This window comes from Balaenoptera physalus, assembly GCF_965194825.1.
Source record: "Balaenoptera physalus genome assembly, chromosome: 19".
In the NCBI taxonomy this organism is placed as follows: domain Eukaryota; kingdom Metazoa; phylum Chordata; class Mammalia; order Artiodactyla; family Balaenopteridae; genus Balaenoptera; species Balaenoptera physalus.
Window position 1 is genome coordinate 11,776,175 of NC_138900.1, and position 27,970 is coordinate 11,804,144.

The window sequence follows — 27,970 nt, forward strand, 5'->3', positions numbered from 1 at the left end:
GGGGGCCCAACTGACCCCCTCCCTGTGGGGGTCTCATAGAAATTCCGAGGTTTCTCCCCAAAAAAAAGAGAGAAAGAGAAGAGTCGAGGGGCACCAGGGGACACCCATCTGTCCAGAGGCCTCCCACTTCTCCAGAAGTGGGGAGGGCTGCGTTAAGTCTTGGGGAGCCCGAGCAGTCCCAGGATGGGGTTCTCCCCGCGAATTGCGTTCCGCTTCCGGGAACAGCCCCTGCAGTCCTCGGCCCCTGGAGTCCTCCGTTCCTGCGCTCCTCTTGTTCCTGCGCTCCTCTTGTTCGCAGTGGGGGACGGAGTGCGGTCGTCCGCGGCACCCTCTGGCGAGTCCACTAGGGGGCGCAGGCAGGTTCCGGAGCCGAGCCTCAGACTTTACCGGGAACCGAAGGCAAAATCGCGGCGTCCGGCGCGCGGGGGCACAAGTCCCGTCCCTCGCCCACTAGGGAAGCGAGGGCGGCCGGGGCCTGGGGCGAGCCCAGTCCCTGCGGTCAGTCCGGGCGCCCGCCCGGCCCCGCCCGTGATCACTCGTGCTCGGCCAGCTCGCGGGGGCCGGCGGGGCCGGGCCGGGCCCGGGGCGGGCTGGTGGCTTCAGCGGGGGCGCCCAGGCCACGCGGGGGCGCGACGGCTCCGGAGGCCCGCAGCGCCTGGATGCGTCGGCACTCCTGACAGACACGCACGTGGGTGCAAGGGGTGGGGGCGGAGGGCCGGGCCCCGCCGGGCGGCCCCGGATCGTCCAGGAGGCGCTGGGGGCCTCCGTGCGCGCTTCCCGCATCCCCGCCCGCCCCGGCGGAGTAGAGCTTGCCGTTGCTGAGGCGCATCTCGCGGACGGCGCGTAGCGACAGCAGGGCCCGGCTTGGGCCTCCCGGGCGCCGGCGCCGGCGAGAACGCGACGTCTTGCGGCAGGACACCGCGTGCCGCAGCTCCTGCAGCATCTCCTGGCACACTGACACCTGGGGGCGGCGCGGGGAGCGGTGGTCACTGTCTGCGACCTCCTTGCCGCCGCCCCTCCCCCCTCCTTTCCCCTCTGGTCCTCTCGGCAACCGTCTCCACACCCTCCTGCTCTCCCTGCCCCACCTCTGTGTTCACCTCTCTTTCTCTTTCCTGCATGCCCTTTCACCTCCTCTCTTCCTTCCACCCTTTCCTCATTTCCCGTTCTCTTCCCTCACAGTTCCCTTATTTCCCCCGTGGTCTTCCTGTCTCGTCTCTCCACCTCTCAAGTCCTGTCTCTCCTCCACTTCTCGCTCCCGTCTCCCTTCTTCTTTGGATTTGTTCTTAAATCTGCGCTTCACCTCTGATCCACGCTCCTCTTTTCCTACTCTTTCCTCTTGCCTTTTCACTCGAAAGTTTCTAACTGCTTCTAGTCCTTCCCTCGTACTCGTTCTCCATCCTCGGCCACTGATTCATGCATGCACTATTGCCAGACGTATTTGCTGACCCCCTACTGTGTTCCGGGCACTGTTTCGGGCACTGGGGATACAGCAGAGAACAAAACAGACAGAAGTCCCTGCCCTCATGGAGGTTATATTCCAGTGTGCAGAGACAAAACATAAATATGTAAATATAAGTAGTATGTTAGATGGTGATGAGTGCTTTGGAGAAAAATTAAATTGGGAAAATAGGTGGGGGTGTGGGTGGGGAGTGATGCTGAAATTTGAGATGGGTCCTTAGGGGAGACTCATTGAGAAGAGGACCTGCAAGTAGACAAAGGCAGGGCGGGATGAGCTGCGTGGGGCCTGGCAAGAGGGAAGGCAGACAATTCAGCTGGATACAGGTGTGAGGTGCTGGAGGAATGTGGAGCAGGTCAGGGTGGCCAAGGTGTGGTGGGCAAAGGGGAGAGGGAGGAGATGAGGTCAGAGGAGCAATGGGGGCTGACTTGTGTAAGGCCCAGAGGCCACTCTAAGGGTTTGGCTTTTACTCTGAGCCAGATGGGAGCCACTGGAGAGTTTTAAGCATAGGACTGCTGTGCTTTCACAGGATCACTCTGGAGCTGTGTTGAGAACAGACTGTAGGGAGGTCAAGGGCAAGAGCAGGAGGCCCACCAGGAAGCTGCTACGATCACCAGACAGGATATGGCGGTGACTGGACCACAGTGGTGGTGGCCAAGGAGGTGAGAAGGGGTTGATTTCTGGGTATATTTCAAAGGTGGAGCCAATAGTTTTTGCTAAGAGATCAGATAGAGGGTGTGAGAAAGAGGGAGGAGTGAAGGGTGACTCCACATATCTTGGCCTGAGCAACTGGAATGATGGCATTGCCTGATGGGTGGGCAGGAGCTCTGTGTTGGCCACATGACGTCACGCACTACCTGGTGGACATCCACGTGGAGATGTCAAGTATGGAGCTGAATTTACAAACCGTGGGTTCAGGGGGAGGTCCCTGTAAGGGATACACTTTGAGGGTTACGGTAGGCAGCCTCCAAGATCCTGCCCCTGGGGTGTTCACACCCTTGTGTACTCCCCTTTGCCTTTGAACGAGGTTCACTGTGTGACCAACGGAATAAGGCTAGGTCAGCTGACATTTTGGCTTCCTCCTGGCTCTCTCTTGCATCACTCGCTCTGGGGAAACTCAGCTGCCACGGCGTGAGGACACTCAAGCGGCCCTATGGAGAAGTCCCTGTGTGAGGAACTGAGGCCTCCTGCCAACTGCTATGTGAATGAGTGTATTTTTATTCTCTCTATCTTAGGATGTTTTGACATCTGAAACATCTTGCTAGCCAGGGAGAGACTGCCCTCCCAGAGCTAGCCAATTGTTAGGGATAGCAAAGGGCTGGGAACCTGCCTTTCACATGAAAACCAACCAATCCTGAGTCTATACACCCCCTTTTTCTGACTCTCACACACCAAGCCAATATTTCCCCTGCCCTAAATCAACCCAGGGCCAGGTACCAGACAATTAGAGACCACCCCTCTAGTCCAGAGCCTGCTGACATTATTCACACTGCCCAATCCTAAGCCGTTTCCTTAGCTGCCTTGCCTTTCTCATGGAAACCCCAATAAAGGCCCTGCCCTAGGTTTCTCTCTCCCTTCTTCTGCCTCCTGACCAAATCTGGTGCTTTCCTTGTGGCCCTATGTGGCGTGGTAGGCCCCCTCCTGTCAGGTAATGTAAGTAATAAATTCTTCTTTCACTGGCATGGGCCTCTTCTGCTCAGTCACTTCCATAAATTCAAACCCCACAGGTACATTTTGAGACAGTGAGCCATCCTGGAAGTGGATCCTCCAGCCCCAGTCGAGCCTCCAGACAACAGCAGCCCCAGCCAACGTCATGACCAAGACCTTACCAGAGACACTGAGCAGCCAGAACCACCCAGCTAAGCTGCTCCCAGATTCCTGACCTATGGACACTGTGAACTGATAGAAGTTTGCTGTTTTAAGTTGCTAAACTGGGGGATAATTTGTTACATGGCAAAAGATAAATAATACAGGAGTCATCAGCATACAGATGGTCTTACAAACCATTTGGCTGGATGGGGTCACCAAGGGAATGGAGAAAGAGAAGAGAAGAAGTCCAAGGATCGAGCCCTAGGGCGCCCCAACAAAACAGTGCCAGAGGGGTAGGAGGAAAATGAGGCAGGAGCAGGGAAGAGAGGGTCGTGAGGAGAGAGTGATCGGCTGTGCTGAAGCCCATGGCTGCCTCATGATGATGAGGCCGGAGACTCAGGCGCTGGATTTCAGATGCGGAGGTCACTGGTGGCAAGATTGGCTTCAGAAGAGAGGTGGGGACAGAAGCTGGATGGGAGTGTGTCCAAGACTGAATGGGAAGACAGAAACTGGAAACAGCAGAGGGACACACCCTGTCAAGGCCACAACAGAAGGGGAGAAATGGGGCGGTGACTAGGAGGGGAAAGGGGGTCCAGAGAGGGTTCCTTGAAGATGGGAGAAATGACAGCACGTCTGTATGCTGCCGGGCTTGATCCAGTAGAGGGAGAAAAGCAGATGATGCGGGAGGGAAGGAGAGAACAACTGAGGAATGTCCTTGGGAAGGCAAGAGAGGAGGAGACGGGGCGCGTGTGGAGAAGCCTTAGCGAGGAGCGTGTATGTTCATCTGGAGTCACTAAGGGGCGAGTGGAGAAAGCATGAGGGTAGCTGGATGTAGAGGTGGGGCTCGGAATGTTTTCCGACTCCTCTGCTTTTCTCAGGCCAGTAGAAGCAAGGTCATGGGCTCAAAGCAAGGAGGGGAAGGAGGGGCTGGAGGCTGGCAGAGAGAGGGGAAGGTTGGAATCGTGGAGGAGCACGGGGGCCCGCGGGGTTAGCACTGGAGCAGTATGGCTGGGTACCACCATGCCCGCGGATGGGCTGAGACCAGCCAGCAAGTCTGTCTTCCTGCTGTCGCATTCAGCTGCATTCTCCTTGCCCCTGTCTCTCCTCCTATTTCTTCTTGCTTTACCACCTCATTCTTTCCCCATATCCTTCTCTCTCTGCCCCTCCACACTCCTTCCCCTGCATCCTCATCTCTGCCTGCGCCCTCTTCCCCCTCTGTCCTTCCTCATGTCCATGGACCCTCTTTCCCATCTTCCGTCTGCTCTCACCTTTTTTTTCTGGCCGCACCGTGGCTTGTGGGATCTTAGTTCCCCCCACCAGCGATCGAACCTGGGCTCTCTGCAGTGACGGCACAGAGTCCTAACCTCTGGACCATCAGGGAGTTCCCTGCTCTCACCTCTTCATGGACCTCCTGGACCCATGGAGTCGCTCCGATCCTCTCACATCCCCAGCTCCCAGCCCCCCAACCCTCGCATTCCTCCAGTAACGGCTCCCAATGCCATAGTCTTCACACCCCCTGCCCCTGGGGTCCCACTTCTCCCCGCACACCCTTCGCCAGCCCCCTCACCTCTTCTGACTCTGCCGACCTCCGCGTGGACCATACGAATTCCATGACTGCCACGAAGACAGCAATGATGAGGCCACAGATGAGCACGACAAAAATGCCGCCGATGTTCTCCATGCCCAAGCCTGGGGGTGGAGGGGGAGAGCCAGGGGTCGGGCTGTGTGGGCCAGGGGCGGCAAGGGGCCTTTGGGAAGGGCACGGCGTGCAGGGATGGCTGACCTTTAGCTCGATGGTCCTCCTCCTTGGGGCACCGGCTCCCCTCCCACCACTTGCGCTTTAGGATCTCCAGCCGGTTGTTCTCCTGAAGCTGCAGAATGGCCAGTGTGATCTCATCCCGGAACGGGGAGCCTGGACCGGGCACACGGTGGGGTGGGCGGTCATCGGGACCCTGGAGCCCTGCCTGCCCAGACCCCAGAGGTTCCCTCCCCTCCTCAGCTCCTTTCCTCCCAGCTCTGCCACATCCCCAGCATCTTCCCGGCCCACCTGCAAATCTGACTACTGCCCGCCACCTCCCCTGTCACCACCCCCGGGCCGAGCCCCCACTTGCCACATTTGTCACCGTTCCCCTCTCCCTGTGGCCCCCCCCTCACCCTCCCCCCGCCAGGCTCTTCTCAACACAGCAGCCAGAGGGACAATTTCAGAAACATAGACATAGATCATGCCTCTCTGGTGCTTAAAACTCTCCAATGGCTCTGTTTGCAGCTAGAAAAAAAAATGTTCAAATGTTCAACAAGATTCTGCATTCACTGGTCCCACCACCTGGGGCTCCCTTAGGACCTTTGCCTCTGCCTGGAATGTTCCTTCCCTCACTTCACTCAGGGCTCTGCTCACAGGGTGCCTCAGGGGCTCTTCTCTATTTAAAATGACAGCAAGCACCCCCTTCCCTGTCCATCTCTTCCCCTTATTTACTTCAGAGCAGCTGACACTACTTGACATCACATTATAAAGCTATGTGTTTATTGTCTGTCTGCACCCCTAGTAGACGGCTGGAGGTGGGGGCTGGGCAGCTAGCTCCCCGCTGTGGCATCCCAGCACCCAGAGCAGTCCTGGCACACAGTAGGGCATCAGATCTGCCGAGTGAACGAATCCCCAGCCACACCTCTCCTCTGCGTGGCCCCAACCCTGGACCACCTCTCTCCTCTCTACCCTCAGATCCTCCCCTTAAACCATCCTTGGGCCCCAAACACCCCACCCATATCCTACCCTCTACTCATTTTTTCATTCACTACTATAATTCTTGAGCATCTACCAGGTGCCAGGAACTAGGGATAGCCAGGAACTAGGGATACAGGCAAGTGGGGTGATTGGTATTTATCAGGCACTTACTATGTGCCAGACCCTTTGTCTACAGAAGTGTATTTAAGTCTCACGATAATCCTGTGAGGCACGTGTTACCTACCACCCTCATTATCTGCATGAATCAGGTGACACTCTTGCCTGAGTCAGGGAGGAAGCTGGGATTTGAATCCAGGTTGTTGTGACTCCAGAGCCTGTCCCTCAAAGCACCAGGCTACACTGCTTCCCTGATACAGCACCGACCCTACCACTAAGCTGCTAAGATTTGGGGTAATTTGTTATGTAGTCATAGCTAAGAAATGCAGTGGTCATCAGAATATAGGTGGGTTTAAAAGCCAAAATGCCAAAATTTGGTGGCAAAATAGTTGGTGAGTTTCCAGCACCAAGCCCTGAAAAAGCATGTCCAAGTCCCCCTAGCAGATCCATCCATCATTCTCCCTCCCTCCCTCCTTCCCTCTCTCCCTCCCTTCCACCCATCCAGCAACATCCATTATGTTGCTGGAGAACCTGCTCTGAGCCAGGCTGTGGGTTTGGTGCAGAGGATATGAAGTAAATAAAACCAGGTCCTCACCCTCGAGGGGCCCTCGGACCAATGGGGGAAGGCAGCAAGCCTCACGGCTCACACGCACTGACTTGGGCACAGTCTCACCGGGTTCTCGCAACAGCCCTCCAGGGCTGGAGCTGATTGCTCCTAGGCCTGTTTATATGCAGGTGGAGAGTGCAGAGGCTCAGGGAGGTGGCATCACCTTCCCAAGGCCACACAGCTAGGAGGCCATGCACAGCACGCCCAGCCTGCTTGGGAAGGGCCTGGCCTGCTCACACAGCCTGGTTTCAGCTGCCTGGGGACCCACGGCCTCCCACCCCGCCCCACTGCCGCCATACCCAGCGGCATGCCGATGCCGTAGCCCTTGGTGTCCAGGAGGCCCCCGATCTGGGTGAGGTTGCAGTTGAGGCGCCGGTGGTACTCATTCATGGTGGACTCGAGCAGGAAGGCATAGCGGGAGTTGAGGACGCGGGCGATGCCCTCCTCTGTGCTCTTGACAAACACGCTGGGCTGCTTCGACTGCATGTAGTTCCACATACGCTGGTACGTCTGGTACCGTGAATTCTGGGCAGAGGGCGCATGAGGGGGAGACGGGTGAGGGTCTCTCCACTCCTGCCTTTCCCCTGAGCCCTGTCCCCTGCCCTCTAGAAAGTCTCCCTCAACCCGAGAGAGCGGGGAGACCAGAGGAAGACAGGCAGAGCCAAAGACAGAGGAGAGACACAAGACAGACAGACGGCTCAAGGCCAGATCCAAGCCAACCCCACACCCACTAGCCCAGCGAGGATCCTGAGGACCGAAGGCTTGGGAAGAAGGGGCCACAGCCTGTTTTTCAACCCTTTTTCTCTCTTCCACTCCTGGGCTTCGGCTCGGCTTGACACCCAGCCCTGTCTTCCCAGTGTTCCCAGGCCTTATTCAGAGAAGCTGGGAGCAGATGCTCAACCATATCTACCCAGGGCCCAGCGTGCTGCAGGGAGACCTGCGTCCAAGCCAAACAGGACAGCTTACTTCCTACGGGCCCCGCGGGAACCTTCTGAGGAATGCACTGCCCCACCCTGAGCTGCTGTGCACGGCGGGGACCCCGAAACCAAGCCTGGGTGGCTCCAGGGGCCCCACCTGAAAGAAGGTCATGGTGGAGCCAGCGTGGATGGTGCCATACTCAATGTTGGTCTGGTCCGCCAGGTCGTCGGCCGACTCCACAGGCACCTCCATGCGCTGCACGGTGAGGAAGGCAGCCAGGTTGGCCGTGTAGGAGGAGATGATGATCAAGGTGAAGGCCCACCTGAGGGGTGGGAGGGGTGAGCTACAGGTTGGAGCCACCCCTGCCACCCTGCGCCTGTGGCCATGCGCCCCATTGGTGGTGCCCCCCTCAGTGACCCCAGCATCTAGAAGGCTGACTGCTGACTAGTGGAGGGGCTGGGAGAATGGAATCTGGAGCCAGACTCCCTGGGTTTAAAAATTGCTTCCAGAGGGCTTCCCTGGTGGCGCAGTGGTTAAGAATCCGCCTGCCAATGCAGGGGACACGGGTTCGAGCCCTGGTCTGGAAAGATTCCACATGCCGCGGAGCAACTAAGCCCGTGCGCCACAATTACTGAGCCTGGGCTCTAGAGCTCGTGAGCCACAACTACTGAAGCCCGCGCGCCTAGAGCCTGTGCTCCGCAACAAGAGAAGCCACCGCAATGAGAAGCCCGCGCACCGCAGCGAAGAGTAGCCCCCGCTCGCCGCAATTAGGGAAAGCCCACGCGCAGCAACGAAGACCCAACGCAGCCATAAATAAATAAATAAATAAATAAACAAATTAAAAGAAAAAAAAAAGAAACGTTGATTTCCAAGGCAGAGCTGTCCTGAACCATGACGAGCCCTTGGGTGTGGCGGCAGGAAGCTATGGCCCGTGTGGACATGAGATGAGGGGCCTAGGCGGGGAGTTCTGGCCAAGCTGCTGCTATTCAGGTGGCGGCCAAGTCCCTAGGGCACTGGCACCCACCCCCACCGCCCTACCACCGGCCCTGGCTTGCTGAATCACCAGGCCGAGGTCACATCTGGAGATGAAGAAACATCTGTTGAATGACTGAATGTGGGGGAAGACTCGGGGTGGAGACAAGAGTGAGCCTGGGGTCAAAGGCACCAGTGAGAGAGGGGGCGTGAGTGGGGGCTTCCTGGGTGACAGCGATGGGAAGGGGCAGAGAACACCCAGCTGGGGAAAAGGGTCCCTGACTGAGCAGCAGAAGGGATGGGCTGTAGAGAGTTGGTCAGTGGTCCCCCACCTGACTGGGGGACTCGGCCAGATTTGTCACAGCGGGTCCCTTCATGCCCTCTCAGCCACCTCCTCACACATGCCTCCCTCTCGTGCCTGGCTGGAATGCGCCTCCCTCTCTTTGGCAGGCATGCCTCTGTTTGCACCTTCAGATGAAACAGCCTAGATGTCACCTCCTCAGAGGGGCCCTTCCTGAGTACCCTCATTCTCTACTGTTCTCTTTCACTGCACCCTGTTTGGTTCTTCAATAGCACAGTTTACATACATCTGATACGTCATTATATTAAAAACGTTGGGCTTCCCTGGTGGCGCAGTGGTTGAGAGTCCGCCTGCCAATGCAGGGGACACGGGTTCAATCCCTGGTCTGGGAAGATCCCACATGCCGCGGAGCAACTATGCCCGTGCGCCACAGCTACTGAGCCTGTGCTCTGGAGCCCGCGAGCCACAGCTACTGAGCCCGCATGCCTAGAGCCCGTGCTCCGCAACAAGAGAAGCCACCGCAACGAGAAGCCCGCGCACCGCAACGAAGAGTAGGCCCCGCTCTCTGCGGCTAGAGAAAGCCCTCGCACAGCAATGAAGACCCAACACAGCCAAAAATAAAAACAAATAAATAAATAAATTTATTTTAAAATATATGTTAATAAAGTTCAGTCGGGGTGTTGTGGTAGGCAGAAAAAAGGCTTGCCCCCCAAAGGTGTCTACCTGCTCACCCCTGGAACTTGTGAGTATGTTCCCTCACAGGGTAAAAGGGTCTTTGCAGATATGATTAAGTTAAGAGTCTTGAGATGGGGAGATTAGCCTGGATTATCCTGTTGGGCCCATGGAATCACAAGGGTCCTTATGCGGAAGAAGGAGGTCAGAGTCAGAGAGAGAGATTTGAAGACCTTATGCTCTTGGCTTTGAAGATGGAGGAAGGGGCCACAAGCCCAGGAACGCAGGCAGCTTCTAAAAGCTGGAAAAGGCAAGGAAATGGATTCTCCCCCAAAGCCTCCAGAAGAACTGGCCCTGCCAACACCTTGATTTTAGCACAGTCATATCTATTTTGCACTTCTGACCTCCAGAACTATAAGAGAATAAATTTATGTTGTTTTTAAGCCACGAAGTTTGTGGTAATTTGTTGCAGCAGCAACAGGAAGTGAATACAGGGTATAACTCCTGACACGATGCCAATTCCAAATTGTTAAAAAAAAAAAAATCATCAAGATTCAAAAGTTTAGGGATTTCCCTGGCGGTCCAGTGGTTAGGACTCCGAGCTTCCACTGCAGGGGGCACGGTTTCAATCCCTGGTCAGGGAACTAAGATCCCACATGCCATGCGGTGCATCCAGAAAATTTTAAAAATTAAAGAAAAAAAAAGTTTCAAAGCCCTGCTGCAACTAAGGAGCCCACGTGCTGCAACTAAGGCGCTCTGGAGCTGCAACTAAGGAGCCCTGGAGCCGCAACTAAGGAGCCTGCCTGGTACAACTAAGACCTGGTGCAACCAAAACAAAACAAAAAAAGTTTCAAAGCCAATGGACCAAGCAAATTGCAAACAACTGCCAGATGGTAGTTAGCCTCGCTTAGCTGGGAAAGAGAAAAACCTGCCACCATTATGGTTAGTCTTGAACAAACAAGTTTTGAATCAAACAATATCTTCGGGACATATTCTTGGCATAAAATATGATGTCCTTGTGTTGATTTATCTGTTTATTCTCAGTTCCTTTGCCTCTTGAGGATTGGTTTTCCACCTGAGTGCCTGGCACATGGAAGGGCCTGAGAAGCACCTCTTGCTGAATGACTACTGAGCATGGATTCTGACTGATGGGGAGGAGGCCCAATGCCTTGGTTTGCCCTGGAGAGGTACCCAGGGCCTATGGGATGGGTGGCACTGGGGCGGGAGGCTGGCTCGGCCCAGCCCTGCCTCTAGCCAAATGCACGCTCTTTAGCAAACCACTTCCTCTCTCTGGGTCTCGGTCTTCTAATCCATAAAACCAGAGAATATTCCTTGTCCTAAGCGTGCTCCTCGGCTTTCTGTGGTTCTAATGAGGAAAAGGAGCTGAGAAGAGTTATATGAACTGCAGCCAAGCCCAGCTGCTATTTCAAAGATAGGGTGGCAAATGTGAGTGCTTATGGAAGCCAGGCCGGAAAGTGACTGAAGGGGGACTTCCCTGGCAGCGCAGTGGTTAAGAATCCGCCTGCCAATGCAGGGGACACGGGGTCGAGCCCTGGTCAGGGAAGATCCCACAGGCCGCGGAGCAACTAAGCCCGTGCGTCACAACTACTGAGCCTGCGCTCTAGAGCCCTCGAGCCACAACTACTGAGCCCATGCGCCACAACTACTGAAGCCCGCGCACCTAGAGCCCGTGCTCCACAACAAGAGAAGCCACCGTGATGAGAAGCCCGCGCACCGCAGTGAAGAGTAGCCCCCGCTCGCCTCAACTAGAGAAAAGCTCGTGCACAGCAACAAAGAGCTAATGCAGACAAAAAATAAAAATTTTTTTTTAAAAAAGTGACTGAAGGAGGGAGAGAGGACTGAGGCCAGTGGAACAGGCATCGACGCCAGGTGGGAACGCCAGCCGAGCACTACCAGATCTCCCAAATCTTTGAGAAAAGTGAGAAATCTGAATTTGGGGAGTTCCCCGGTGGCCTAGTGGTTAGGATTCCGGGCTTTCACTGCTGTGCCCCGGAACAAAGATCCCACAAGCCACGCAGCGTGGCCAAAACAAAACAAAACAAAAAGAGACATCTGAATTTGTAAGTGAATTTACCCAATTTTTAAATGCTAACTAATTCAAAAAATTTTAAACTATGGGCCAGACACCACCAGTTTTCAGTGTCTGCTCTCTGACACATAGGTTCTTGGAGCTTGTCTTGGGGGCAAAATAAGTTCCGTTCAAAATAAGTTACTGGGTCTGGGTAATTCCCTGGGGGTCCAGTGGTTGGGACTTGATGCTTTCACTGCTGAGGGTCCGAGTTCAATCCCTGGTCAAGGAACTAAGATCCCACAAGCCATGCGAGGTGTGGCCAAAAGAAAAAGAAAAAATGTTATGGGATCCGCGTGGGACTTTGAGGGAGCAGGTGTCCCTGTCTGGGCCTCAGCCTCAGCCTCTGGACAGTGAAGGCTGTCCTGGCTCAAGGATTCCAGTGTCTCTGTGACTGCCCGGGCAATGTCCGAGACAGCAGTAACAATGCCAATACTGTTCTGATTATAACCCCTCAGGTCAGCAGAAGCACTTTCCCATCCCTTAGCCACACCGAATCCTTACAACCTGAGACATGGGCATTTTTATCCCCATTTTTCAGATGAGGAGACTGAGGCATGGAGACCCAAGGTCACATAGCCAGTGAGTGGCAGAGCTGGGGCTCAGCTGCCCCCACCCCATTTCCTGTCACACAGCTGGCGTGGGGAACGGGAATGGACCCAGGCCTCAGAAGCCCCCCCGCCCCCCCTCCCCACCCCCGCCAACCCCGGTTGGGGCAGACAGGCAGCCTCTCACCAGACTCCGCTGACGCAGCGTGTGGACAGTGCCCGGGGCATGATCTCCGAGCCCTGCTGCATGAAGCCCCCCACGGGGAACCAGAGGCTGTTGCCCAGCGTGTACTGATTCTCCAGGATGTGGGGACGTGCCCGCAGGCACGGGTGCGGGTTATACCACTCGTAGGGGCTCAGCCTGTGGAGAGACACGGGGAATGGGGAGAAAAAGGAGAGGAACAGAGGAAAGAGAGAGCCACCGTGATCAGAAGAGATGGGGGGACGAAAACGGAGGGGAAGAGAGACAGAGATGGACATAGAGAGACACACACACACACAGAGAAACAGAGATAGTGCGGGCAAAAGGGGAGGCGGACAGAAAGAACGGGAAGGGGAGAGGCCCAGAGAGAACCATGGAGCAAAAGTCAGAACCACCAGAAGGAAATACAGAGACAGGGCCAGAAAGGGAGAAGGGAGGGTGCAGGGAATCCAAGGCCCCAAGTGGAGGCCGAGGATGGTCCAGACAGACGACAGAAAGGTCAGGCATGGAGACCCCAGCTCGTGCTTCCTCCCCGCCCTCTCCTTCCCAGGCAGCAGGTAGTGGACTCACCTGGCGGCCAGGAACAGGACGCAGCTGACAGCCAGGTAGGCAAGAAGCATGAAGAGCCACACAGCAGGGGAGAAGGGGTCCAGGAAGGAGAAGTAGCCGGGCTTGCGGCCCTGGTGGGAGAGGGAGTGAGAGCCGGAGACACACAGACCTGAGCCCCTCCCCCAGCCCCGGGGCCCATGAGCCCCACCGGCCCATCTGAGGTCCAGCCCACAGCCTCTGCCTCCCTTGGGTGTCCGGCCCCAGCGCCAGCCCCCACCCCCGCCTCCATGTCTCCAGGGGAACCGTACCATGTGCACGCGGTAGAGGATGCTGATTCCCAGGGTCATGAAGGGTTTGGAAAAGTCGATGACCTTCTCCCGCTCAGCTGTGATGGTGAACGCAGCCACAGCCAGGTCTGCCTTCTGCTGGAGGGGAAGCGGGGCGGGGGCAGATGGGCGGGCCAGGGAGACAGATGGGCAGTTAGAGAGAACGCACTGAGGGAGCGACTTAGAATATCAGAAGCTGAGAGAGAGGCAAAGAGAGAGGACAGCAGAAGGAGCCAGGGGACTGGCTCCAAGAGCGCACCTCGGGCCTCCAGTCGGACCCTTGTCATCTCACGTCTGCTGTAAGCGGCTCCTGTGGCCTCCTTCCTGCCCGGCTGCCCTGCCTCATCCAATCTCTCCCGCTCCCCAGTCAAGTTCATCATTAAGACCCTGCTTTATAAAACCTACCACTGACCCCCACCACTCCCACCATGCCGGGGTCCTGAAGAGAGAGCCTGAGATTGGGGTTGAGATGCCTGGACGCTGACCCACTCAGGACCCTCTTGGAGCCTTGGTTTTCTCTTCTGTATGAACAATTAACAGGTAACACTTATCAAGCGCTTACTATGTGCCAGGCTCCAAGCTAGATGCCACTTTATATAGATTATCTTGTATAATCCTCTTAACAGCTCCCTGAGGGCCACTACTAGGCCCATTTTATAGAAGGGGAAACTGAGGCTCAGAGAGGCAAAGGCACTAGGGAGTAAAGGCAGGGGCTGGGGACCATAAAGCAGAGACATGACCTCCACTCTCCTGCCCCTGGCAGACACCAGGGACCTAGATGTGTGCATCATGAAGCCACCCCTGACACACAGGACCACGCCCGGCTCAGTTGAGATAATGGCCTCAGGAGAAGCTGCATGTGGTCTTGAGTCGGGGAGGGGTGGCTGGGGTCCGGGTCTGAAGTGGTGAAGGGTGGGTAGTGGGTGGGGTATGGCGGAGAAAAGGGTGTGTGTTGGGGTCTGGCTGACACACTGGAATGCCTGATGCAAAGGGGCCATCTCGCTCTTGCCCAAGTGGATATCAGGCAGTCGTTAGCTGTGGGCAGGACACAGGCTGGGAAAAAACCTGGCACTTCACACACACACACACACACACACACACACTGCACACGTGAGCACTGTACACGGTCAGGTCTACACCACCAACACGTGCACACCATGCCATATCCACACATGCGTGCCCAGACACAGGCTGACCCAGTGACATACTGTCCACGTGGACTCAGGCAGATAAACACATGCCCTGTACACGAGTGTAGGGAGGAGCGATGACATCGTGGGGGGCATTCCCTAGAGGCACAGCGCACACGTGAACACGTGGCCTCACGTGTGCACATACATGACAGAGGGGGCAGGGCGCTGAGAAGGGCCAGGGGTGGGAGTAGGGAGCCCTGGCTCTGCCCCAAGCTCACTAGGTGACCAGGGGCAGGGGCTTCCATGTCTCTGGGCCTCAGTTTGGTCCTCTGTAAAATTGGGGGGGGCGGTGAGCGAGATGTCTCCTGGGTTTGGGACCCGGCTCCCAGGATGCTCCTTCCAGGCATACTGATTCCACCGCCCAGGGCTCAGCCGGGCCCCAGCACCGACTCCAAATTCAAGTAGAGTCCTCCCCCTGGGGCTGAAATAAGAGTCAAGGTCCCGGATCACTGGCCTGGGAGGAGGGACACACGCACCCCCACAAGGGGCTGAGACTGAGAGGTAATACAGACTGGGACAGAACTGGGGTGGGGAGAGAGGGCACAGGCCCCAAAGATACTGCAAAGAGAGGTGGCACAGGCTGAAAACAAAACCAAGGTCAGGGAGAGATCACGTGGACCCAAAATGAAATCCAGGCTCTAGGAGAGAAGAGATCTGAAAGACAATTCGATGTCAGGGAAAGAGGACAGATCCAGAAGATTAACCAAGAGTAGAGAGAGCCGGCACAGGTGAAACAACTATGGCAGGGTGAGAGAGAGATGGCACGTCCCCAAGGCAGAATCCAGAGGCGGCCATGTGTGGCAAGGGCCCAGAACACACGGGATTCAGAGCTTACCCCTGGGAATTCCTGGGTGTTGAGAGTAAGGAGTGGGTTTTCCCCCCCTTTTTTTTTTGGCCACACCCCACGGCTTGTGGGATCTTAGTTCCCCAACCAGGGATCGAACCAGCGCCCTCGGCAGTGAAAGAGCAGAGTCCCAACCACTGGACCACCAGGGAATTCCCGGTTTTCTCCTTTCTTGTGCACTTGCCACTCTCATGACTAATATGTGAATCGCTGGGAACAATGTTAGCTAATACAGGGATCTTCATTTTTATGCACCCACAGGAGGTCTGTCCTGGCAAAGGCCCCCCACGATAACCCATCAGCCTCCTCACTGGCCCCCTGCCTCTGCTCATAACACCCCCCCATCCAAAATGATAGTCACCTGTTTAAAAATCCTTGGGTGGCTTTCCCACTGCACCTAAGACAGTGTCCAGGGTGGCTGGAGCAGAAAGGGTAGGGGGGTGGGGTGGGAAATGCAGCAGAGTGGGAACCAGAGCCCTGCAGGGCCTTGCAGGCCAGGGAAAGGGGGCTGGATTCTACCCCAAGGGCAACAGAGGACATCACATCAGAGGATGTGAGCAGCGGTGGGTAACGTGATCTGGCCACCCTGAGAACAGACCACAGGGGAAAGAGTGGAAGCCGACTAAAGATGTCCACGGAGATGCTGGGGGCGGGGCTAAGTGGAGGTGGAGAGGAGGTGGTCCGATTTGAGATGAATTCCGAATGGAGGACAGACAGATCCTTAAATGCTGCAAGTTCTTCTAGATTCCTCTCAGAGTCTTTGGAACCCCTGCCCCCTTTCCACCTCCTCCTCCTCCCCCTTCATTTCCCAAAAGGGACACCTGTTCCTTAGAGAAGACTTCCCTCCCCAAGGGAACCCTGACAGTTTAATCCCTGGGATGAAATCAGGAAGAATCCAAATGATAAGCCACCTGTAGAAATGACAGGGGGATTTTCTAAATGCCTAAAAACCAACCAAAGCACTTTTGACTGTCCCTCTGCCCCAGCCTGCCCTGTACACCAGCTCTGTGCAAACCATCTGTGCAGTGCTATCAGCTCCCTGACAGGCTCTGCCAATAGGGGGCACTAGAGGAAGGCTGCAAGGCTGGAGGAAGGAGAGTTACCTGCTCCTTCTGGTCTACTCTCGGGTCCCCAGCCTTTCTGCACCAAAGGCAGCAGCATTTCTTCCACAGGGCAGCGGACAAATTCAGTCTGCAGCTTCCCAGCGCTTGCAGAACCAGCCTCGCCGAGCCTTTCCTGGGGCACCAGTACCAGCTGGCGAGTGCCCCCTCCTCAGGGTCTGAGTTTCCGCCCCACAGAGCCCTTCCTCTAAGTTTCCGAGTTTCAGCTCTTCTCTGCTCCTTCAGAACTTGAGACAGAGCCACTTCCTGCCTTGCTACCTCCTTGATGCCTGAGAGAGAGCAAGGGTGTGTAAACTATGGCCCTCAGGCCAAGTCTAGACCATCTGCCCGATTTTGTAAATAAAGTTTTATTGGAACACAGCCAGACGCACTTGTTTAGGTATTGTCTACAACTGCTTTCCATACAATGGAAGAGTTGAGTAGTGACACGATGACCTGGAAGCCGGAAATATTTACATCTGGCCCCTTGCAGAAAAACTGCTGATTCCTGCCTTGAACTTCAACTTTTACCCTCTCAGTTAACTAGTTAGCAACTTTATTCCTAGTAAATAATTCTCTTCATTCAAATATCTGGGGACTTCCCTGGTGGTCCTGTGGTTAAGAATCTGCCTTCCAATGCAAGGGATGCGGGTTTGATCCCTGGTCAGGGAACTAAGATCCCACATGCCACGGGGCAACTAAGCCTACGTGCCTCAACTACTGAGGCTGTGCGCCACAACTAGAGAGAAGCCCACGGGCCGCAACGAGGAGCCTGCACGCTGCAGCGGAGAATCCTGCATGCCGCAACAAAGATCCCGCATGCTGCAACTAAGACCCGACGCAGCCAAAAATTAAATAAATTAATAAATATTTTTTAAAACCCCACAAATATCTGGAGTGATTAGTTTCCTGGTAGACCCCTGACTGATGCAAAAATGACAATACCCAGGTCACATGAGCGCTCAGGTCACAGGGTCACTCAATGTCCATGGGCGGGTGTTCAGCGTCTAGCAGGGCCCGGTAATGAGCGGCTTCTCAAAAGGAGAATAGTATCTGCAGAAAACAGCATGATTTGCTTCCAAACCCTAGAGGTCTGCATGCGAGTCACCTCTTGGTGCCTGCTTCCCTATTTGCCACCAGCACTCTACACTTCCCGGGATCTGCCGGCTCATCAGGCCCAGGTGGCAGATCAGCTTGCATGAAGCCAGGACCTGCTGCAGAGCTTTTGCATGCTCTGGGCCTCCCTCAAAATGAAAAGCCTTACAGGTTGTTTGGTAAAGGGATTAAAGCAGCACACACAAGTTATACCCAGGTATAAGTTGTTGCTCAAAGCCAAAAAACCCACCAAATGTCCGCAATACCAGACAAACAGCAAAGGTCTGAGTTTCAGCTCTATTGGGACCCTCGTCTGAGTTTCTAAGGTTTAATCTTTCCAACTTCTTCCCCTTTCCCCTGAGCCCTCGGGGTAGTGGCTGCTTCCTCCAGCTGCTACCTTCAGGATCCATTAGCTTTATTTTTACTCTTTCAGTTAGTGGGTTAACAGCTTTACATCTAGTTAACAATTCTTTTTTTTTTTTTTTTTTTTTGGCTGCGCTGCGTGGCTTGCGGAATCTTAGTTCCCTGATCAGGGGCTGAACCCGGGACCTCAGCAGTGAAAGCATGGAGTCCTAACCACTGGACCGCCAGGGAATCCCTAGTTAACAATTCTTTGTATTAAATTCTCTCTGTTCAAATAGCTGATAAGAGGGGAAATCCCGGGGCTTCCCTGGTGGCGCAGTGGTTGAGAATCCGCCTGCCAATGCAGGGGACACGGGCTCGAGCCCTGGTCTGGGAAGATCCCACATGCCACGGAGCAACAGAGCCCGTGAGCCACAACTACTGAGCCTGCGCGTCTGGAGCCTGTGCTCCGCAACAAGAGAGGCCGCGACAGTGAGAGGCCCACGCACCGCAATGAAGAGTGGCCCCTGCTCGCCGCAACTAGAGAAAGCCCTCGCACAGAAACGAAGACCCAACACAGCCAAAAATTAATTAATTAATTAATTAATTATTTAAAAAAAGAGTAGTGATTAAAAATATAGATTTTTCCATTTAAAAAAAAAAAAAAAAAGAGGGGAAATCCCTGGCGGTCCAGTGGTTAAGACTCCGAACTTCCACTGCAGGGGACACGGGTTCGATCCCTGGTCAGGGAACTAAGATCCCACATGCCTCGAGGTGCAGCCAAAAAAAACAAAAAAACAAAACAAAACAAACAAACAAACAAAAATAGCTGATATGATTCTGTTCAAGTAACTGGTGCTGTTTTGTCTCCAGATTGGACACTGACTGACTGATATCAGCCGTGGGTTTATTGCCAACGTCCTCACTAAATGCTATTTCAGGCTCATAAGATCTGATCAGCAAAATGTTGCCAGTGTGATGGATCAGCGTCAAGAGACCAAGTTCTCGGTGTTCTATATCGGGGTCCCCAACCCCCAGGCCGTGGACCGGTACCGGTCCACAGCTTGTTAGGAACCGGGCCGCACAGCAGGATGTGAGTGGCGGGCGAGCGAGCGAAGCTTCATCTGCCGCTGCCCATGGCTCCGCATTATCGCCTGAACCATCCCCTTGACCCGCCCCCTGCCAGTCTGTGGAAAAATTGTCTTCCACGAAACCAGTCCCTGGTGCCAAAAAGGTTGGGGACTGCTGGTCTGTATGATGGCAGAAAGCAAGAGAGTTGATGTCAGCCTGAGGCAAGACTGAAGGTTTATACTCCTGGCTTCTGGTGGTCCTTGGAAAGTGATTGCAGAAAAAAGCATTTGCTAGGTCAGTAGCTCACACCAGCTGCCAATGGCTGTGCTGACTTGCTCCATTAAAGATACTTCATTTGGGCCAGCATCTGCAATTGGAGTCACCACCTGATTGCATTTACAAGAATCCACAGTCATTCTCCAAGATCCATCTGCCTTCTGCACAGGCCAAACAGGCCAGTTGAACAGGGATGAGATCACTACCCCTGCTTCTTTCAAGCCATTAATGGCGGCACTAATCTCTGCAATTCCTCCAAAGGATGTAGAATTGCTTTTGGATTACTATCCTGGGAAACAGGGGGAGTTCTAGGGGCTTCCACTGGCTCTTTCTACCATAATGACCCTGACTCCACGGGTCAGAAAGCTTATTCCAATTATACAACCAGGACCTGGAAAAACACAGAGTGAGTCCAAGGGCCTATCAGGCCCACTCTGAGTGGAACTTGGGCTCAGACTCCATTTATCACTTGGCCACATAAGCCCTACTGTGGTCCACCAGTCAAAGCAGGAAAAATCAAAATGACTTGCCATCTATGAAAATGACAGGAGGTTGTCTGAATATCTAAAAATCCATCAAAAGCCTCAGTGCCAAGAAGGAGCCTATATAGAAACTGGTGTTAAAAAAGAAAAAAAAAAAAAAAGAAACTGATGTAGTCTTTCTGGAAAGCAGTTCAACAGTATATAACAAAAGCCATAGGAAGGGTTTTCCTCTTTCACCGGGTAATTCTATTGAGATTCAATCCTAATCAGCTACAATGCAAGCCAAGCTTTCGTGCATAAAGCTGTTTGCTTATGGTTGTTTATAGCAGCACAAACAAACATCTAAAAATACCTGGAAACAACTAAATATAAAAAATGCTTCAATAAATTACAGTACATCCACATGGGAGTTAATATGCAGCCATGTGACATTCTGTTTAGGTTAAAACAATGAGATATTTTTAGCCTTTCAGATTGGCAAAGGTTTTTTTAAAAGATTGATAATACCCATTGTTGGCAAGAGTGTGGAAAATTTGACATTTTCGTGCACTTCTGGTGGGAATATAAATTGGTGGAACCTTTTTGAAGGGCCATTTGGCAGTATATACTTAAAAAACATTCATACCCTTTGAACCTCCACCACTTGGAACTTACCCTCAGGAATACCCCCACCAATCCAATTGATGGTAGCATTGTCTATGCCTGCAAAAACTGGAAACCACCCAAATATCCATCAATAGTGGACAGGTTAAATAAATAATTCATGCTCAGTCACACAAGGAAATCCTTTTGTCTCCCCCTTGAATTTCAAATAGGCATCTCAAACGACCCACGCCCAGAGATAACTCTTATCGCCCTGACCCCCGACTCCACCAAGCTGCTCCTCCTATGTCCTCCCCATGGTGGAACCTGGCCTTGCCATTGGCCCAGCTGCTTAGCCAAACCCTGAGTCACTCTTGATTCCTCTCACGCTCTGGCACACATCCCACCTGGTGGTACACCTGACACAGCTACCACTCGAGCACAAGCCAGCATCTTCTCTCTTCCACACCTTCCAGTGGCCTCTGAAATGGACCACCTTGTCTCTACTCTTGGTCCACTACAGTTATTTCTCAGCAGCCAGAGTAATCATTTTTAAATGATCTTGAAATTAAATCAAGGTCCTATATCCATACAATGGAATATTAGTCAGCCCTAAAAAGGCAGTACTCATCATTTTACAATGTGGATGAACCTCAAGCATGTCATGCTGTGTGAGAAGCCAGACACAAAAGGCCACATATTGGCTGATTCCATTTATATGAAATGTCTAGAATAAGTAAATTCACGGAGACAGAGAGCGGAGTGGTGGTTGCCAGGAGCTGGGGAAGGGGGGAATTGGGAGTGACTGCTTGGTGGGTTCGGGTTTTCTTTGGGGGTCATGAAAATGTCTTGGAACTAGATAGAGGTGATGGTTGCACAATACTGCGAATATACTAAATGCCACTGAATTTGGTTAATTTTATGTTATATGAATTTCACCTCAATAAAAAAAAAGAATAAACAAATTAGATCATGGCACGTTCCCTGCTTAAAACCTTCCAGTGACTTCATAACACAATAAAAATAACATCCAAGAAGAAGAAAAGGGACTTACCTGGTGGCACAGTGGTTAAGAATCTGCCTGCCAGTGCAGGGGACACGGGTTCAAGCCCTGGTCCGGGAAGATCCCACATGCTGTGGAGCAACTAAGCCCATGCGCCACAACCGAGCCTGTGCTCTAGAGCCCGAGAGCCACAACTACTGAAGCCCACGCGCCTAGAGCCCGTGCTCCACAACAAGAGAAGCCATCACAGTAAGAAGCCCAGGCACCGCAACGAAGAGTAGCCCCCTCTCTCTGCAACTAGAGAAAGCCCACGCGCAGCAACGAGGACTTAATGCAGCCAAAAATAAATAAATAGATAAATAAATAAATAAAAACAAAAAGGAGAAAAAAAAGGGGGGCTTGATTCCCTGGCTATCCAGTGGTTGGGACTCGGTGCTTTCAATTCTGGGGCCCAGCTTCAATCCCAGGTCGGGGAACTAGGATCCTGAAAGCCACTTGGCTTGGCCAAAAAGAAAACAACAACAAGAACATCCAAACTCCTTACCTGCAAGACCCAGGTGACTCGGACTCTGTTCTGGGACCTCCAGCTTCCCCCTCACCCACTCCCCACAAAACTCTGTGACGGAGGGAACATCGTTCCCACTTCAAGAGGGGAAGCTAGTTCAGAGAGATGAAGTGGCTCGCCAGGGACCACACGGGAAAGCAGGCAACCTGAAGCTGGCTCTGTCTGGCGTCTAACCAGCTCACAGCTGTAGTGGACACCGTGGTGGCCGCCCAGACCCTCCTTCCGGATCAGGCACTCACGGCCCCGGGTGTTGGTGGCTGATTGCTCTGTAGGTGGAAGAACGCCTTTGCCCCAGGTCCTGACCCTCCCCGAGGACAGCCCTCATCCAATGACGTGTCGGTGGGGGGCATAAAAGCCTTCCCCCTAACCTCAGGGGGATGTCTTTGATGGCCATCCCAGCTCCAGAGCTGCCCGTGGGACGGCTGAGGCCCAGCCATGACTGCAGCACAGCTCAACTCCTCCCTCTGCCCAAGCCTGCTCCTCTACTCCCTGCTTTCCGAGGGCACCCCACACACCTCCTGCCTGCTAATCTCCACCGCGGAATCTGCTTCCCGGAAACCCGACCTAAGATATCTGCCCTGTCCTTAAGGGCCAGACCGGAGGGCCCCCGGGGGTGACAGTTAAAGCCTGTGAGCAATAGGTCGGACTTGCCTCGTACAAACATCCTACTGGAGGACAAACTGGAATGGAGAGAGATGGGAGGCCAGGAGGCCCATGAGGAGGCTGGTGAGAGGGGCGGGGCCTGAAATCACAGCGCAGCAGTGATGGCAGGGAGAAAGGTAATTCCAGCAGTGGCCACTGGGTGGAATAAACGGACCATAATTCCAGACTGGCCTACAAGCCCTGAGCCTGGCCCCGGGGTGGGGGTGCCTGGGGGGATGCTGGTGCCCTGGGCTGTCTTCCATCTGGAAGTCACTTGTCAGCTCTGGGCCAGCCTGCTGGGGTGCCAGCCCTGGCTCTGCCTGTCACTAGCCGTGCGGCCTGGACAGTATCTTGGTGCCTTACTCTGTCCATTAGAGAAAACTGGGCAAACCCCAGGCCTTCCTCAGGGGGTGCCCGTGGGGAGTCAAGGAGTTAACACAAGTTCATACAGTTCGGACAAGAGCCTGGCACGGCGTGGGCATCACCTTGACCACTCTAGGCTTCCCAAGTACCTGCTGGGTGTCTGGAAAGGACACAGGCCTCGGGTCCGTCACACCTGGCTGCAGCCCTGCGTGTTGGGGGCAAGTCCCTTCACTACTGAGCCCCTGATCTCACATCGGTAGGAGGGCAGTGGTCCTCTGGGCCAGGAAGGATTGTTAGAAGAATTAAGGAACACTTGAAAAGTTCCTGGCACGTGGCGTGAAGTCCACAAACGTCAGCTGCTGCTGCCGTGAGGACGGTGCTGAGTATCTGTGCGAAGCTCAGTGTACTTGGCCATCCCACAGCAGGCAGCTGAGCCTTGGAGAGGCCAAACTCCGCCCATCCTTTGCACTCTCAGTCTGCTCCTCCTCCAGTGTTCTCTCCCTAAATGTCATCGCCATCGCCCAGCTGCCCAAGCCAGAAACAGAAGGAACGCTCACGTCCTCTCTCCTCCACCCCCGCCACAGGCGGTCACCAAGTCCTGGCCCTCTCCAGCCTCCCCTGACCTCCACGCAGGCCATCCAGCAGCCCCGATGATTCTGTTTCCTCATTTGAGCCAGCTCAGCCCTTTGTGTGCAGGGGGTGCATCCCATGGACCCCTGGCTGCGGGCCAAAGTCTTTAACCCTAAGAGCAAGGCCAGGCCAGGCCACTGAATCCCCAGGGTGTATCACAGGGCCTGGTATACAGTAGGCACTCAGTAAATACTAGCTGGCTGGAGGACGGACGAATGCATGAATGTATGTACGTGCTGGCAGGAATAACACTAACAATGATCGAAAGAGAGCACAGGCACACAGCACCCACTACCTGCCCGGCCCTGTTCCAAGCCCCTACATGGATTAACTCATTTCATGCTCACAACAGCCCTATGCGCTAGCATTTGTTATTTCCCCAGTTTTACAGGGAGGTTACGTAACTCACCCAAGGTCACACAGCAAATGCTCAGCAGAGATTCAAACGGGACTCAGGACCACAAGAGCAGTAACCAATGAGAAAAGCTCCCAGCCCTGCTATGCTCACCCCAGGCACCTTCACACCAAGTCCTAAGGGAAGGCTCGAGGCACAGGGAGTTAAGACTCTTGCCCAAGGTCATACAGCTGTAAATAGGACTTCTTTGTTGATGAATAAACAGACGTCCAGTTGAATAAACAGATGTCCAGTTGACGGTGACTTTGGTTGGGGAGGGCTGCTCTCCTGGAGTCTTATTTCTGGGGGCCCTGATGAACAGAAGTTCTGAGCTTACAAGACTGGGGACCAAGCTATGGCAATGAGGTCACAGGGAAGCCTGCCAGCGAGGTGGGCGTCTGGCCATCAGCTCCTGCCTCCTGTCTCCTCAGGCCCTGGCTTCAGACTCTTGAACCCACCCAGGGCAGAAGCTTTCAACCAGCTGGCTGCCTGTAGGGCAGTGCCTCGGGCCTGCCAGCTGGGTGGGGTGAGGGAGACCGAGCCACCAGAATCCGGGGGGGACATCCCGACCTCTGTCTCCCCCAGAGCAGCTCTGCTTTGTCCAGGGCCCTGAGGGCACTTTCAAATGGAAAAAAGGCTCTGCAGTCAAAACAACTTTTGAAAATCAGTGCCTTACAGGATAAACATCCTTGTCAGGCAAAGTGGCCTTTTTGAGTCTCTGCTGGTGACATTCAGGGACTCAGGAGGGTGACAGTCTCTGACGCTGTCAGCCAAGTCCAATGTCAAGGCCACCCTGACCGTTTGTGGCCACAGGTCCCTGCTCCACACACCTGCCCTGGACATGCCCCTAAGCTGGGGGCCTGTTTGTCTTTTTGGGGCATTCGCCCACAGGGCTTCTCATGACTGGAATAAAAAGAAGAAGCACCTATGACAAGCAACGTGTGCAGCGTGTCTGTAACCTTACTACAGACCTGTCAGATATCATTATCCCCATCCTAGGGAGGGGAAACTGAGCTTCCGAGGAAAGAAATGACTCACCCCAGCACTCAAACCCAGGTTGGTCTGACTCCAAAATATTTTTTCCGCTGCACCCCTGCCTACCACCCCCCACACCACTGCCTCTTGCCCTCCTCACCTACATTCAAATCCTGCCCACACTCAGGGCCCCGCTGCTCTTCTAAAATGCCCCACACCCAACTCGTTCTTACTCATGTTCCCACCCCAGCCCCCGCTGTTTGTAAATGCCATCAAACACGTTGCCCTTCTCCCATACCCCCCTTCACCCTGCTGACTCCTTCACACTCTTTGGGAATCTGCTTGGGCGTCACCTCTTCTGGGAAGCCCTCCCTGGATGCCTGGCTGGGTCAGGAGCCTCTGGGTCCCTCCTCTGAGTTTTCCCCATCAGCCAATGGCTCTGTCTTGTGGTCATTTGCTTTTCTGCATCTCAATGGGACCCTAAGTTGCTGGGAGCAGGGTCCAGGTCCCCTGTGCTCACCACTATATCCCGCGCCAGCGTGGTGCAAGGCACACACTAGGTGCTCAATAAACACCTACTGAATGCGTGGCCTTGTGAGCACAATAGGCAGCCTCCACGTCCACCTCCTGGCAGGTGCTGGGCACAGCGCACGTGAGGCGCCGTCCCGGCCGCCTAGCCCTATCCCTGCCTCTCACAGGAAGCCTTCTCCACCTCCTCCACGTCTGTCCAATTCCCACTCCACGTCTCTTTCATTCACTCAACACATCTTCGAGCACCGACTAAGCCAAGGTGGCGTGACGGAAGCATTTGAAAGCGGAACACGGGAAGGGATGCATCGCCCTTTTTCCCCACTGTGCCCGCCCCGTGGTGCTCACCAGCCACAGGGACACAGCGCACCATCGGCTCCTGCCCCTTGTATGCACCAGGCTGGTTCTGAGGCACCATTGGCTGCCCGCCCTTGCTCACCCGACCCACAGCCCCTTCCTCAGCCCCAGCCCCGCCGTACCCGGTTGATGAGCTCGCCGACCATGCCCGTCCAGGAGCCGTTGGGCTCGGGCGCCCCGTACAGCCCGTCCTCCACCAACCGCAGGCGGTAGCGGAAGCGCAGCAGCTCGGCCAGCTCCCGCAGCATGTCCACGCAGAAGCCCTCAAAGCGTTCATTCCCCGACAGGGCCTGGAAGTTGGGCCGGCGCATGACGTACGGGTTCTCCTGGGGAAGCAGGAGAGAAGCGGGGGTGGTGGTCAGAGACTGGGGCATCTGGGGTCTGGGTCGTGGGTCCCAGGGCCCAGGCTGCAGCCAGATCAGGAACCTGCTCGCAGAGTGGAGATGATGGAGTCCTTGCCTTTATCCCCTGCTTACAAATGCTCAGAGTCGGCGGCGGGGGGGCGGGGCATGTAAATTAGGAGGCTGGGATTAACATATACACACTGCTGCATATAAAATAGATAACCAACAAGGGCCTACTGTATGGCGCAGGGAACTCTACTCACATTTTGTAATAACCTATAAGGGAAAAGAATCTGAAAAAGAATATATGTATATATACATACATATATATGTATAACCTGAAACTAACAACACTGTAAATCAACTATACTTCAATTTAAAAAGTAAAACTAAAAATAACTACCAAAACAAAAACAAATACTCAGAGCCAGGGAAAAAGCACAGGGACCCTGCCAGGCCCCAGCAGATTGCAGGAAACTGGTTTGATCTCCACCAGACAACCTCATCTCAAGCTCAAATGGCTACAAGGGAGGCAGGTAACTTGAGTGAATCAGACTGGATGGAGATCGTGCCAAACTTTCAAACTTTTGGCTAAAACCCGCAGTAAGATATATATTTTACTTGTAATCCAAGTCATACACATATGTCTATGTGCTCACAGTTGCACACATGTAACCAGACTTAGTTCCACAAAGCAGTCCTTTCCCTTATGACTATGGCAGAACACCCTGCTATTTTCCGTCCTGCTCTACTTCATTTCTCCACACAACCAATAACAACCCATTAAACTGACTTCATGAGCCACCAAGGGATCAAAGAGAATCTGCCCCACCAGGATTTAGCTCCAGCCCAATGCTGCCACAAGGGAAGCAGGCCTGAGATGCCAGATGGTCCAATGTCAAGAGAATTTGGAAACCCAGGTTGTTTTGCAAAATCTCCTGATTTTAAAGGTTAGCAACAGTTCAAATTCTAATACCAATTTTTTTTTTTTAATGCTTTGCAGGCTAAACAAACACCGGACAGTTTGCAATCTCTGGCCTACAGCTGTTTTGCTATGTTGATGCTTATTTCTGAGGGGTTTGAGCAAACCTTACCGACCCTTTTTGTGCCAAATAAGGACAAAAGCAGAGAGAATATTCCAAGTGCTAGTAAGACGAGGCATATGAAGATGACGGTGACAAAAGGGATACTTATCTTACATAGTTATTGTCTAAATGGTTGTTTGTACAGTGTCACTTTGGACTTAGGAATAAAAGCAGCTAGGACTTAGGAATCAGCCAGAAGAGCTTCGGCGATAACATCCATGTGGTTACCATGTGGACTGAACACCTGCGAAGTACCAGCCCTTGTGCTGTGTGTGTTCTCTGGATTTTATCAATTTAATTCCTCACAGTGGGAATTCCCTGGCGGTCCAGGGGTTAGGACTCCATGCTTTCACTGCCGAGGGCGCAGGTTCAATCCCTGGTGGGGGAACTAAGATCCCGCAAGCTGTGTGGCACAGCCACTAAAAAAAAAAAAAATTCCTCACAGTGACCTTACACGGGAGGTATCCTTAGACTCACTTTACACATGTGGAAACTGAGGCTCACAGAGGTCAAGTGACCTCTGCCACCTCTCATTCATTCAGCACATAATTACTGAGCTCTGAGGTAGATGCCCAGTATTTTGCAGCTCCTCCCGTCAAGAGATAAAGCGGATTTCTCCACTCCTTGGGTCTGAGTGGCCCTTAAGACTTGCTTTGGACAACAGAATGCGTTGGAAGTAGTGCTGTGTGACTTTCAGAGCCTGGGCCCTCAGAGAGATCTCTTGGGACCCCAGTGTAAGGAAGCCCGGGCCAGGGACTTCCCCGGTAGTCCAGTGGTTAAGAATCCGCCTTCCAATGCAGGGGACGTGGGTTTG

General features: G+C 54.0%; 1 protein-coding gene across 3 annotated transcripts in view; it reads right to left on the minus strand.

Moving 5' to 3' along the window:
* Window positions 1-278: 278 nt before the first annotated feature.
* Window positions 279-27,970, minus strand: part of GRIK5 (glutamate ionotropic receptor kainate type subunit 5) — a 50,677-nt gene continuing 22,985 nt past the window's right edge. For 2 of the 3 annotated variants that reach the window (XM_082438592.1, XM_082438594.1), the window contains 9 exons: window positions 25,850-26,053; window positions 13,268-13,384; window positions 12,981-13,090; window positions 12,396-12,569; window positions 7,783-7,948; window positions 7,008-7,233; window positions 5,049-5,177; window positions 4,833-4,954; window positions 279-961 (listed from right to left, as the gene is read on the minus strand). In XM_082438592.1, coding sequence (XP_082294718.1) covers window positions 533-961; window positions 4,833-4,954; window positions 5,049-5,177; window positions 7,008-7,233; window positions 7,783-7,948; window positions 12,396-12,569; window positions 12,981-13,090; window positions 13,268-13,384; window positions 25,850-26,053 — 1,677 coding nt within the window. In that variant the 3' untranslated portion in view covers window positions 279-532. The remainder of the gene's footprint in view (window positions 962-4,832; window positions 4,955-5,048; window positions 5,178-7,007; window positions 7,234-7,782; window positions 7,949-12,395; window positions 12,570-12,980; window positions 13,091-13,267; window positions 13,385-25,849; window positions 26,054-27,970) is intronic. The other variant, XM_082438593.1, reaches the window with a different exon arrangement.